Raw genomic sequence first — 14,333 nt, 5'->3', positions numbered from 1 at the left:
GAAACTGACCAGAAAGGATGTGTATGAGGCAAGAGGGGGGAGAAACAGCTGGTTCCGTTTCTCAAGATCTTAAAACATGCTGCTGAAACTCACCAAAATGGCTTGTGGGGAGGGGTTGGATGAGGGAGGGACAAGCGAGGATGGGCATGGGGAGAGAAACCCAACATTAAGAGTATGCACAATTGCCTCTATTAGCTTTCCTTTGTTGTCAAAGCAAAATTTAAATTCGTGCTAAAGCAGTTTCATGAAACCATGAGACAAGTGTGTGGTGGCTGCACACTGACTTCTGAAGGTCGGAAAAATCATGAATAACTCTAACGAATCCCTGAAGAATGCGAGGCAAAGTACTCAAGCATAAATGGCCAGTGTCAACCAAAACCACAGCTCATATGCCATAACTAGGCCACATGCCAAAATGGAATAGAGGCTCACAAGAATCAGATATGCCTGAATTGGCTGGGAAAGCAGGATGTTTGATGATGTCTGGCTGGATGTTTGGAGGATCTGCATCCAAATTGAAAGGGTTGAGTAAGAAACAAATGTCCTCTAAGACTGAAAATAACAATCTCAACCACCACAGGACCCTGTCTATGCTGTCTTGTTCAGCATGCAGAAAGGGCATTGTTCAGCCCCATGGGTAACTCATGTAACTCCTAGTATATCCTCTTTATCAGGAAGGAAGACTGGATGAAAGCATTCAATAGTGAGAGCCTCTAACACCATATGTATTGATTTTGTTCTTAAACCCAATTAAGTGGCATAATTTTGCTTAATTTATATCACTCAAACCTGAAGAATTTGCATTTCAATGTCATGTAATTTAGAAATTATTTTGCAAGTGATGGGGTTCTCAGGAGCAGATGAACTGTGAGCACAACACAAGGTCTTAAGTCACTTAAACAGTTGTTAGAAGTTGGTGGGATTTTGTTTAATAAACCCATAATTTTTTCATGTTGTGTGCAGGGTGATTGTCAGATGCAGAAAAATGATCATTTCAACATGTACGAGAAAGGAGGCATCCAGTTTTTGGAGATGCAGAATGTTCAGCTGGCTGATGCCGGAATTTACACATGCACTCTGATGAATAGTTCTGGGAAGGCTTCTGTGTCTGCAGAGCTGATGGTTCAAGGTATGGTTAAAACAGACTAAAAGGGAAAGAATGCGGGCATGCCAGCTAGAGGTTTTCCAAGAGCTGAGCCAATCCCTCCCCATCGGTCCTCTCCCCCCCCCTATTTTTTTTCCTCTGAATTTTTCCAAAGTTGATCCATGAGCACCATTCCACTTTTTTTTTTAAAAAAGTTGCATTTTAATCTAGTGGAAATATCTGCCCAAATTTTCCAGAGGCTTTTCTCATTAGTTTAGTCCTCTTGGATCTTAATCTTGTGTTGTTGTTGTTGTTGTTTTTTTAATCCTATGGTCATTTAATTTCAACAACTGTGAAAATGATTTATTTGTGATTCTGAATATAATTTTATATATGTGGGTAACCCCCTCACCTACACTTCCAGAAAAGCAGAACGGTGTGTTGTTTTCAAAACCAGTTTTTAAAAAAACTTTCCTCAGTTCTTTGGACAAAAAAGGCAATAAATCCTTGGCTACATACAGTAAAATCCAAACCTTTACTGTATAATGGCTATGTACTTATTTTATTTACATAGCTATCTAGTTTATATAATGCCCTTACTACATGGAGCTCAGGGCAATATGTGTGGGATTTTCTGATAAGTACTGGCCAAGATCCCATAATGAGCTCAGTGGCTGATTGGGGACTTGGGTACAGATACCCACAATCCACATCCACCTTTCTTTTCTCTTTGCTACACTGGCCATTGTCTGTTTCTCCTCCCTGAATTTTAAATGGTGGTTGGGTTTCCACTTAGGAGTTTTCTGTCTCTTGGAGTCTCTTGGGCCAAGGGCTTTCAGTACCAAGGAGTATTATATGTTTAGCTTTCTTGTCTCCATCAATTCATTTTACAGCTCCAAAAACTCATTTGTGATACTTTTCATTGCCCAGCAAAATCAGATACTCAAGAGTGCTGTGAAGTGTTATGCAGTCGGAATTACTGTTATTTTTAAGCAAACCATGTAAACTTTTTGTATAGATAAATGTTTTCCAAGAGACCCCCTCCTGCTTATTTTTCCACTGGGAAGGAGAGCAAATGGGCCTCAAGGTGACAGGGTCATGTAATAATGGGTCATTTGAAAAACAGCTGCGGTTTTTGAAATCCTTCTTCTGTGTCTTATCTGATTGTCTTTCTTTTAAGATGCAGCTTGTTTTATTTCTTCAGACAGTAACCCTTTTCAGTAGCAAATGACTTTGTCCCTGAGAGAAGGTCCACTCATGGAACTGTGATCTCATCCTTTTCCCCCTAGTGCAGGCTCCAAAAATACATTTGAGGATCAGGGAATGTCATATTTATTGTGTGGAAAATGGCAGTGCAACAGGTGAGATGGAGAAAAAGTTAATGGAAATTGAGAAACTCTCTGATACTAGTAGAAATGCCTTCTTCTGGGCACTGTTGCATCAAAGTCATTTTCTCTTGTCTGGCTGAAGGGTAAGCCTTCTTTTGCATAGTTCTTTCTGTTTGAATCTGGGGCATCCAAAGAAAGATTTTTCTATAGTGTAAGCACTATAAGAATGCTAGTGCAAAAGAGAATACCTAATTTTAAAAGTTGTGTAGATGAGAATTTCATGCATTTGTGACTTTTACACCACTGAAGGCACAGGAACCATGTCTCTCTTTGCTTCTGAATGGCCTAGTCCTCAGAGGGGGGTTTTCTTTTCACCAGTTTAACTCTGGATAAATCAAGGATTAATTAATTCCAAGGCTTAGCCTGTAGACATTCTTGCCTCAAACTAAGAGGTCAGATGGAACTTAGAGACTTCTGACAGACCTCTCTTTGTATACTCAAAGCTTGCTGTGTAAGGCATGGAGCGTAAGATAAATATCCTGGTCACTTGTTGATACCAAAAGGCATTTACAGCTATATTATACAAGTACATTTCTGGATTTCAGTCACAAGTTGTATCAAATATTTCACTGTTGTGCAAGCTCCTTGTGGTTGAGGAGTTGGAGAGGGGCTGTGTCTCTGGTAGGCATGCAGAAGTCTCAGGTTCAATCCCTGGCATCTCTAGTTAAAAAGATCAGATAGTAGGTAGTGTAGGGAGCAATCCTAATTGGGAGGTGTGAAAGGGGATAGGCACCAGCATGATTCCAACGCCGGTGTTGGAGCCACTTACACTGACTCCGGGGAGCCACATTGCAGTACAAGTCGCTGGCTCTGGTACATCCTCGCCAGCAGCGTTTTCCAGTGCAAGGGCTCGCGCCAGTCTCAAAGGGGGCATTCCTGGGGGCGGAGCTTACTTTTGTCAACTCCCTAAGCCCTTTTGGCCCGGGAACACCCCTTTTTGCAGGTGCCAAGTTACTCCTGCAAAATGGCAGGCGTCGCCCCCTGGAACTCAATGGAGAATTTCACAGGTTTTCTCGGAAAAGGCATTGTGTCTCCAGCTGCAGCACCCCACCCCACCCCACCCGCCCAGGATTGTGCAGGTAAAAGACCTCAGCCTGGGGCTATGGACAGCTGCTGCTGGTTTAAGTAGATAATACTGACGTTGACAGACCAGTGGTCTGATTCAGTATAAGTGGGCTTCATGTGTTCATGTGTATTCAACATCCCTTGAAATATCCTCCATTGGGGGGGGGGATATAGTCTCCCCTTAATTTTAGAGGCCTGTTTTTCCATAGTTTGCCTTTTAAAGCCCCATAACACAAAATGAGGAATAGAATGAAGAACTAAATAGAATGAAGTACTAAATACAAGGGCTTGGACCTCTTTGTCTGAGGTGGGGATGAGAGCACCAGAATATTGCAACCATAAAGGCCTTGATTTCATTTGAGATGACATGCTTGTGTTTTTCCAATACAATCAAAAGCAAGAAAGCAGTCCATGGCCACAGGGAATAAATCAGCAACCAAGTTAAGTGCAGTACATAGGTCCAAAGGAACAGCATCTTAATGGAGCATAAAACCACACCAGCATGTGTAAAATGACATGTCTTCTCTCTGTCGTCATGTTCCTCTGTGTGACATGTGCAAATAGAACACAAAGGCGAACTAAGGGTTGTGATCTTTTTTCTTTTTTGTTGATTATTTCCTACCAAAGCAAATATTATGTAACGTGCAATTTGCATACATCTTTGTCCAAGTTCAGGCAGGCATCTGGGGCGGCAGGCAGTAAGCATAGTCCAAGGCAGAGTCCAGGGTCAGCATGCAAGTAATTAGGAGTTCAAGCACCAAAACAGGAGGGCAAATCCAGAAAGCACAAGCCAGGTCACAGTCCAAGGTCAGCGGTAAACCCAAGCAACAAAGTCCAAATCCAGTCCAAAGGTCAAGCAGACAGAGTTCTAAAGAGCAGAGCAACAGCAGGTACACAAGGGTTGTGGACAAGTTGCTTCCACACTGGTTCACTCTGCTCTGGCTGTTCTTATCAGGGAAACCCTGAGCAGGTGCAACTCCTCAACACTGGCCGAGTCATCCACAGACAGGTACCACTCAACACTGGCTGAGCAGCCTCTGTGGCGGTCAGCCCTGATCCTGTGGTGACTCAATGCCTTCTCTGGCATTCTAAAAGCTCTGGCAGCCCTGGAGGTGAGGCTGGTGGCCGCGGTGCTTCTGTTTCAGCCTCGAAACCTGGGCTGTGAGACTGAGGGCATGGTGCGCTGACCTCAGCCTGAGACTCCCCTTCTGCGCCAGACAGAGTCTCTACCTTGTCTGGTGGATCTTTCTGCGGCCTCCAAGGGCCGGAGCCGGCTTCTTCCGCCTTTTCCTCATCTGGGGAGGTGTTGGCAGGCAGACCCATGACAATCTTAGTCAAAAAACAAAATTAATATATAGGGAGAGGAGGTTTGCTTGAAATTATTTCATAACTTTAAAAAGAGAGACAGAGATTCTGTTACCAAATAAGGGTGAAGTAATTTGCAGTCATTCCAAATTCTACCCTGACTAGAATTCATGTAGAAATCTCAAATTCCGGTTGGGACAAAACTTGTTAGATGCAGTGCAATCTGGGTATGTCCCAGATGACTCTTGGTCTTGCTGCATAATTGTGATGACCTCTGGCCCATTCTGGATTCCTCAGTCCAGTGTGTTACCCATCATTCTCATCTTATTCAAGGGTTTGCTAAAACTTTCCAAAGTAGAAGCCAGCTGTTTTGCACAAAGCAATGTGGAGGATTTTGATGTTTCTTGAGCATGTTCTAGTGTTGCTCGATTACTTTAAAGGGATTTTTTTCTTTTCGTAGTGATGCTGCTCCCCAAAGCATAACTAATCTATACACTAATAATGAAGTCGACCAAATCTGAGGATACTTAAATCCAGAGAACAAGCAAGATGGCTCTTTCTAATGGAAAAGGGCTCTAGGTTTACAGAAAAATGTGAAATTAAAAAAATACATTGGAGGGTTTAAAAAACCAAAAATGATAGAAAGAATGCCTAAAGCTTTAAGCAACAGATTCCCTCAGTGTCTGTTGCTAGGCAACTACAGTATTCCAGGCTTGGTTCTCTCAGCAAAAGGCAGGGGGAGAAGGCAGGACTCTTTCCAGGCCTACTTTGGCTTTTGAAGGAGGATTAATTGGGGGGAAGGCCTGGCTAGGGTTGCCAACTCCAGGTTGGGAAATTCCTGGAGAATTTGTGATAGAGTCTAAGGAAGGCAGAGTTTGGGGAGGGGAGAGGCCTCAGCCAAATATAATGCCATAGAGTCCACCCTCCAAAGCAGCCATTTTCTCCAGGGGAACAATAATTAGGTGGGGAGTCAGGTACTAAATGTGCAAGACAAACAATATATCAACTGGTACCCAGCCCCTTGGCGCAGAGTGGTAAGCTGCAGTACTGCAGTCCAAACTCTGCTCATGACCTGAGTTCGATCCCAACGGAAGTTGGTTTCAGGTATCCGGCTCAAGGTTGACTCAGCCTTCCATCCTTCCGAGGTCGGTGAAATGAGTACCCAGCTTGCTGGGGGTAAAGGGAAGATGACTGGGGAAGGCACTGGCAAACCACCCCGCAAACAAAGTCTGCCTAGAAAACGTCGGGATGTGACGTCACCCCATGGATCAAGAATGACCTGGTGCTTGCACAGGGGACTTTTACGTTTTAACTTTTTAATATTATATAGGCAGTAATAATTAAGGTCAGTAGATTACTAATCTAATAACAGAAATATTATGTATGGCTTTAAAAATACGTCTCCTTTGGAAGCAATGATTTTCTGTATGTATGGGATTGTACAGGGGACTTTTACCTTTTTACCCAACCTTTGGTACAGAATTATATTCAAGACTCACAATGTATTAATGAATATTCATGTGTTCATACATGTATTTGTATATACATGAATATCAATTGGATAGTAAGGTCCATATTACATTTGTAATACAAGTCTTATAAATTAACACCTTTTAATACAGACTAAATATAAAATAAATGGAGGCTATATTGCTTTTTCTTTTTTTTATACAACACTTCTTCATGTATTATATGTAGCAGGTTGCCTCCTTCGTGTAGCAGGTTAACTCTGTGTTTAAGTTGTTAACAATCTCCTAGGTTTCACTTGTTTCGTAGAGGTTAACTTCCTTAGAACATTCTCAAACTTCTTTCTAACAAAATTACAGAAAATAAATCAAATTCTTTTTAAACATTATTGCTTCCAAAATTTTCAAAACTATATATACTTCTTAATGTGTATTATAGTATTGTACCTGAATTGGATCTTAATGGGACATATTAGTACACACATAGAGTTTCCTCAAATCCCTATATAATGCTTCTATCAGAAAATACAACAATTAAGACATTATATTCAAATTACATTTTATAAAAACATTCTGCAAAAACAAAGTTTTGAATTATCTTTACCTTTGGCTATGCTGCATCGTTGTCCATATGAGTTATCAGCGCATAATCACCTTTCCTAGTTCTTTGTTTGCATCTCCAAACAAGAGTATTCTAATAGACCTACAGAGCACTCTGATGGGGCTTATTTGCAAACTGATTACTTACTTTGGAAGGAATGTTCTATTCTACTTCAATGACATTCAGGTGTGATCATTCAGTTTTGATTTACTTACAAGTAACTAGATAGATCCCAAGTTATATTCAGATCTCTAGGATGTAAACTCTGTCATTTAAAAGTAAGCCTTGCTTCCTGTTGTAATAAACATTTCTGGGCATCTTTACTTTTACTGTCCAATTTATATATGATTTGAAAAGTTATGTCTTTCTAAGTATGTTTATAATCTATAAAATGTTGCACTAAGGGGACTTCTCTAATTTGGTTCCTAATTCTGGAAACTATGGATGCTTAATCTCTTTTGCTTCTAATATATATTTGTAAGCTTTACAATGTCCACACCTGTAAATTCCTTTTAGAATTGGTTGTGGTTTCCATGGTTTATTCATGTCAGAGTGAACCAAAAAAATCTCCTAAATTTTGATTTCTCATATATCCTATCACTGGGGGTTGTTCACAACCTGGAATTGAAGATATAATTGGCCAGAATCTATGTATGATATTTCTAATTTGATAATTTAAAGAGGAATATCTCAGGCTGATTGCCCATTTCTGTTCATTATTCTTATCTTATGGTTTAAAGAGTATTTCTCTTTCATAACTATCAGCTCGTTTTTTGGAACAGTTTATAATCCTTTTAGGATAGCCCCTATTAATTAATTTTAAGCTCAAGTTTTGTGACGTTCTGTGATAATCCTCATTAAAGGAACAATTTCTCTTTAATCTTAAAAACTGACCAACTAGCATGTTTTTCTTTAGGGAAGGTGGATGATAACACTGATAGTGTAGAGCAGTGGTCGGCAAACCGTGGCTCGCGAGCCGCATGCGGCCCTTTGGCCCTTTGGGTGCGGCTCTGCCCCTGGGCGTCGTGCCTGCTGATTAGTCTCCCCCGGGGCCCGGGCGGCCGCGGTTCCTGCCGGTGCTTCTCCTGTTGCTGCGCCGGCCGGCCGCCCCTCCCTCCTCCTCCTCCGAGACGCCTCTGCACAGGCGCAGCCTGTCCCGCTTGGGGCTCTGCTCCCCCGCGCGTGCGCGGTCACAGCCCGCCTGCCCCCGGGCCATCAAGGCCAACCCACAGGGGAGGGGGGAAGAGCCCTCGGACCCCCACTCGCCTGGAGAGAAGCCTGGAGAGGCGGCAAGCGGCAGCCCGCTAGAGCCACCTCCCAGCACCCGGGGGGGGCGGGCTCGAGGTCCCCACAACCGCCAACTGGCCCGCTAGTCAGCTGGCGAGCGGGAGAACCGGTCCGGGCAGACCACGCCTGGCCGACGGGGCACTGCAGTGGCCGCAACGGCCCCCGGCCCCCAGGCTGGCCTGCCAGCCGGGTCCCCGGGGAGAGGCCGAACAGCCTGCCCATCAGCTGGCAGGCAGAGGGGGGAGCGCGATGGCAGAGGGAGGCGCCGGGCAGGCAGAGGGGTCGGTGCGGCTCCAGTCCCAGCTCCCACCGGGAAACGGTTGGCGGGACGGTGGGGGTAACAGGCGCGGAGAGGAGATGCCTGAAGGAAAGACCCACCCCACGCAAGATGGGCTGAGGGCGGGTGGAAGAGCCAGGGGAGGGCAACGACGAGGCCCCCGCCCTCTGAGACAACTCTCCTGGCAAGGAGAGGAAGAGGTGCGGGGGAAAGGATCTTTATAGCCTCGGGTTGAGGGAAAAGGGGGCGGAGCCTAGGTGGCTCTCAAGGGAAATCTCAATCGTTGTGCTGTTGATGTTTGGCTCTGTTGACTGGTGAGTTTGCCGACCACTGGTGTAGAGTTACAATCTGTAGGCTTAGTGTATAGTGAAACATAAAGCTGATTTTTAACACTTTTACAGACCATAAAGTCCCCAAAATGTACCTGGAGGTTTGCAACATTAGGCCTGGAAGCAACATTTGGGTGACTTGATACCACCCGATTTGCATGACTCAACTAGGCCTGGCTGCTTGCTATTTTTCAACAGCAGCCACTCTATAAGAGCCAGTGTGGTGTAGCAGTTAGAGCTTCAGAGCAGGGTCTAGGAAACCCAGGTTCAAATCCCCATCTTGCTGTGGACGCTCACTGGGTGATATTGGGCCAATCACATACTTTCAACCTAACCTACCTCACAGTGTTGTGAGGATAAAAAAGGAGGAGAGGAGAAAAATGTAAGCTGCTTTGGTCCGCACTGTGGAGAAAGGTGGGGTATAAATGAAGTAAATAAATAATAAATATAGCTGAAGACTGGAGACAGATAAAGGGTAGGTTGGTGAATGGCTGAGAAGGAGAGAATGAGGCGAGGAAAGGGAAACAGGTAAGGGGGTTGACAGGAGAAGGGGGAAAGGAAATAATGTGGGGAGGGAGATACAGGGGAAAGTGAGGTGCCACCCCAAAAGTCTTTGAGGCTTCCCTACTATGCAAGTGGGCCTGGCCCAACAGCCAGAACCCAGAACTGGGCCATAGTTTTCCTAGGTAGAGGCTGCGAGACTGGGGAAGAGGGAAAGCTTAAGACAGAGGTGCAGATAAAGGTAGGTTGGCTATTGAGTGGGAATGAGATAGGGTTGCCAACTCCAGGTTAGGAAGTTCCTGGAGGTTTGGGAGGTGGAACCTGGGAAGGGTGGGGTTTGAGGAGGGGATGGACCTCAGAGGAGTATAAGACCATAGACTCCAAAGCAGCCAGTTCCTCCTGGGAAACCAGGGTTGCCAATCTCTAGGTGGGGGCTGGAGAGCACCTGGAATTACAACTGCTTTCCAGATGACAGAGATAAGTTCCCCTGGAGAAAATGGCTGCTTTGGAATGGTGGACTTTATTGCATTATACCCTGCTGAGGTTATTTCCCTCCTCAAATCTTGCCTTCCCAAGGCTCTACCACCAGATCTCCAGGAATTTCCCAACCTGGTGCTGGCCACTCTAGGGAATGGATCTCTGTTGTTGGGAGATCTATTATGATTCCAAAAGATCTCCAGGCCCCACCTGGATGTTGGCAACCCTAGAAGGAGGTAAGGAAGCAGGAAAAGGGAAAGGATATGGGGGCATTCAGGTAAAGAGGAAATAGTGGGGGAGGGTAAATGAGACACCTCCTGTAAGTTCTTGAGGATTCCCACTTGTTAAACCTATTTGTAATCTGCTTTGGAAAGCCACAAGCAATCACACTTTCCCAAAGTATGAAAACAGGTGGAAATAAATAGATACACCATCTTCACACTACACCTTTGTTGTTGCTTTTGAAACTGTGTAGGTTAAATGACTTATGTGAAACCTCAATGAAAGCGCTATAGGTGGATCCAGCATTATTAATTCTATACCATGGAAATATTTCATTATTTTAGCCCTTTTTGGCAGACTGTACTGTGGTGCAAAAGAACCCTAGCATGATCCCATTAAAATGGGTAATCGCCTGAAGGTGAAAATGGGTTTCTTTGAACTAATACCTTTTTAAGCTTTTCTTTCTAACCCACTGAAATATTCCCATTATATGTGGATTTTAGTCTTCTTTGGCCCTTTCCCTTCCATATCCAGAAATAACTCTGTTACTGTCTTATCAATGGAGCTGCTGCTTATGGCTAGAATTAAACTGCGTTCTGCTGACACAGGAATAAGTAAATTTAATGTGGGGCATGCTGAGAATTCATTCATTGCTATTCATTTTTTAAAAATTCACCTCGACCTTAAGCTCTACCAATTCCTCCAATATTCATTTTTAATATCTTGTAATATTTAATTATTTCAGGTTCTGATAAGAGAGAAGTGTGCGCTCATCCTCTGTGGTATGTTTCTTTAACTCTCCTTCACTTTCATATTGATTTTCACTCTTTAAAAATAAATCCCTTGAAACTACAGCAACGTTCTGCATGTCAACAAGTTAATATATTATGTACAAGTTCAATAAGGTTATGGAAAGAGGGTTTCTAGAGGGGTTCCTGTTACTCACGAATGGTTCATTAGTCTAAGACCAGAGACTATGCTATTGGGTATAGCACCAGAAGAGTTGGAGAAAAACCATGTAGAACTGTTCAGTTATATGACCACAGCAGCAAGAACGGTTTTGGCATCGATGTGGAAACAGGAAGACATTCCTGAGATAGATAAGTGGAGAGAGAAAATGGCGGAGTATACAGTGATGGCAAGACTGACGCAGTTGGTGAATAGAAGACCGGAGGAGGAGTTTCAGAGAAAATGGAAATTGTTTATTGAATATATGTAATCACACTACGGTTAGAGGGTGTTAGACCAATAGAATATTAATATTAGTAGGGTAGATGGCATGTAATATTAAGGGGGTTAGTATAAAATCAGATGTCGGCAAGCTGCAATTCATATGATATTAAATAGCTTAAGCATTGATATAATAGTCATTAATAGGGAAGGCACTGGCAAACCACCCCGTAAACAAAGTCTGCCTAGTAAACGTCAGGATGTGACGTCACCCCATGGGTCAGGAATGACCTGGTGCTTGCACAGCGGACCTTTACCTTTTACCTTTTTAATATTATATAAGCAGTAATAATTAAGGTCAGTAGATTACTAATGTATTAACAGAAATATTATGTATGGCTTTAAAAATATGTCCCCTTTGGAAGCAATGATATTCTGTATGTATAAGATTGTATGTGTTATATTTTTTAATAAAAAATTTGGGGGGAAAAGAATGGTTCATTAGTTAGAACAAGGTCACTATGATGTGCTGCTTGATCTTGTGGAGTATATGAGGAGTTTACTTGAAGCACAAGGGCATGTTGGGTGAAATTTGTTCTGACTGGCTTTTTTGCCATATGTTATAATGTATTTGCTCTGAATGGGCAGATTCGTAGGATCAAATTGCTGGCCACATGGTAATAAGATGCATTTCTGGATGCTGCATATGTCCCTCCTGCCAAACCTCTCTCATTGAACTTATTAAGGAATTCGAAGTGGCCTTTAAAAAGGGTGGTGGTAGACATGAATATATTAGAGTATGTTACAATCCCATGAGTCATGCTTAAAATTGGCTTTTTAATATTTACCAAGAATTTTGGGGAAAAAATCACAATTTGTTGCTAATTCAGTTCTACTTCCTTTTCCCCTTTGTTTTAGCACCTCAACAAAATCAACTGTTACAACCAAAGCTACTGAAGCATCACCATTCAGGAAGGCCACTAGCAATGGAATTGTTAAAGACCTCAAATCCACTACCACAGAACTTTTGCTAGAACCCAAAGACAGGGCTGCTGTGAAGAAAGAGACTTCCCTCATTTCATCCAAAGAAACCAAACAGAGTAGTTTAGAGCAGACAAGGGAACCCAATGTACAGCCACCCAAAGAAGAAAGGAAGGGCTATCGGGTTTTGCAGAAAACATCAAGCACCATTACCCTACAAGCTATAAAAGTACCAACAGGAGCAAAGGCAGGACCAAACACAACTTCCTTGAGACGGGAGGAAGATGGGAAAGGACCAAAGCAATCCGGGACAACTAGTTGGCAAACACCTTCTACAGTGAGGCTGGGTGGTCTGAGGACTAAGGAACTTGAAGACAATGTGGAATTAAAGAAAAATGCAGCAGAAGTAAAGAGGGAGACTCAAGGAATACTTCCCCAGTTTGAGAGTCGCCCAGAAAGCCAAGAAATACTAGAAGGAGAAGAAGTTACATTCAAATGCAAAGGTAAGTTGATGAAAGGTAGAAAACACCATTGATTAGACCTGGTTTACACCATGCAAAATGAGGAAATAGAGCACTGGCATTAGAGAATGGATAGTACCACTTCATTCTAGCAGTTGTGGAGGGTCATGTTTTTAATGCTCTTTTAACTGAACCAATCCAACAGGTATCAAGGTGGTCTATACTTTCTCTCCCTCTCTCCCTGTAACAAAAGATTCCCTTCCACATTTTATTAGAGGACTTGTACTAAATAATTTTAAAGGCTTTGCCTGTGCACAACTGTCTCGCAGCAGAGTTCTCCAGGATTTGTCTATTAAAGGTGATAGCAACCTTTAACTCTGATAACACAAAAGAGTAAAGGAGTTTAGTTCGGTTCTTTGAACTATTAACCAGCAAACCAGACAGAACACCTGTAGAAACGTTTATCTTTTATTGAGATAAGAAAAGATTATTTGTATTAGGCAAGACAGTTTTAAAAGCAAATCAGGTTTCCAGGGGTGTGCAAAATACCCCCCCTTAATACCAAAAAGGTATTTGGGTTTTTTTTTAAGGCAGCAATAAAGGGAGCTGAAAAAGCGGGTCCAACTAATGCCGAATTTTTTCAGCATTATTCGAGCTGCTTTGGCCCTGCTGCCATTTTTTCTCCTCTCTTCCCTCTCCCTTTACTTGCCTGCTGATGGATTCTGGTGAAGGGGGGCAGAGCAGATCTGAAAGAAATGAACTCCACCCACTTTCTCTGGAGTCCAGAGAAAAGGGGGCAGCGCGGATTTGAGAGATCCCTGTTTTCAGGTTCAGTATTTTTTAGATTCTGGTTTATTAACCCGGACCCAAAAAATACCGAAAAAAATTGGGGCACACCCCTGCAGGTTTCAGATTTTGTCTCACTGCTTTTGTGTGTGTATAAAGTTTCGCCGCTGACTCATGGCTACCCCAGTAAGGGGCTTTCAAGGCAAGTGAGAAGCAGAGGTAGTTTGCCATTGCCTTCCACTGATGGGGCTTCCTTGGTGGTTTCCCTTCCAAGTACTGACCCTGGTTAGTTTCTGAGATCTGACAAGATCAGGCTATACCATGCTGCCTTGCCTCCCTCACTGCTTTTAGGGATTATCAAAAAGATATTAAGGTTATCTCACTTGGTTTTCTTCTGAGACTTCCATCCAGAGAAATACAGTTTGCTTGTCACAGGAGTGCATGTTTGTAGGAAAATATCAATCTGAGCTTTCTCTAAATCTGCTCTGTCATAATCATGTGGTTATTATCTAGATAACGGATTGGTTCATAACTAAATATGAGATAATCAACATAAGGGCAACAAGCCAATCAGCATGGGCATATGAGCTAGATCTGATATAGCAAGATAAGAAGGTTAATCTAAACTTTTAACCACTATTAAAAAAGCAGTTCATGCAACTTCTCTGTAACTGTTTCAGTTAATTGTCCAAGATGAAAGCAACTTTAAGAAAACAAGTTCATTAACAATTGAAAAGTGTTTGAACTCTCAGTTAACTTAGAAACTCATCAAGGAAAGAATAGTGATATCACAGATATCACTTTCTCTCCCTCCTTAGTGTAATTTATGTCTATCTAGTACACTTTTATACCATGCTTCTTCCAAGGAACTAAAGTGGGAGACACGTTGTTATACCTTCTCTATTATATTTTTACAATAGCCATGTGACATGG

At 42.8% G+C, this 14,333-nt stretch overlaps 1 protein-coding gene across 2 annotated transcripts in view; it reads left to right on the top strand.

The window, feature by feature from the left end:
- Positions 1-14,333, top strand: part of MYLK (myosin light chain kinase) — a 160,921-nt gene that overhangs the window by 20,708 nt on the left and 125,880 nt on the right. For both annotated transcript variants that reach the window (XM_056861086.1, XM_056861087.1), the window contains exons 5-7: positions 964-1,129; positions 10,748-10,784; positions 12,091-12,656. In XM_056861086.1, the coding sequence (XP_056717064.1) occupies positions 964-1,129; positions 10,748-10,784; positions 12,091-12,656 (769 nt within the window). The remainder of the gene's footprint in view (positions 1-963; positions 1,130-10,747; positions 10,785-12,090; positions 12,657-14,333) is intronic.

The sequence above is a fragment of the Euleptes europaea genome, chromosome 15 (assembly GCF_029931775.1).
Source record: "Euleptes europaea isolate rEulEur1 chromosome 15, rEulEur1.hap1, whole genome shotgun sequence".
In the NCBI taxonomy this organism is placed as follows: domain Eukaryota; kingdom Metazoa; phylum Chordata; class Lepidosauria; order Squamata; family Sphaerodactylidae; genus Euleptes; species Euleptes europaea.
Note: the sequence above shows the minus strand (reverse complement) of the source record. Positions and strands in the feature narration are given on the sequence as shown.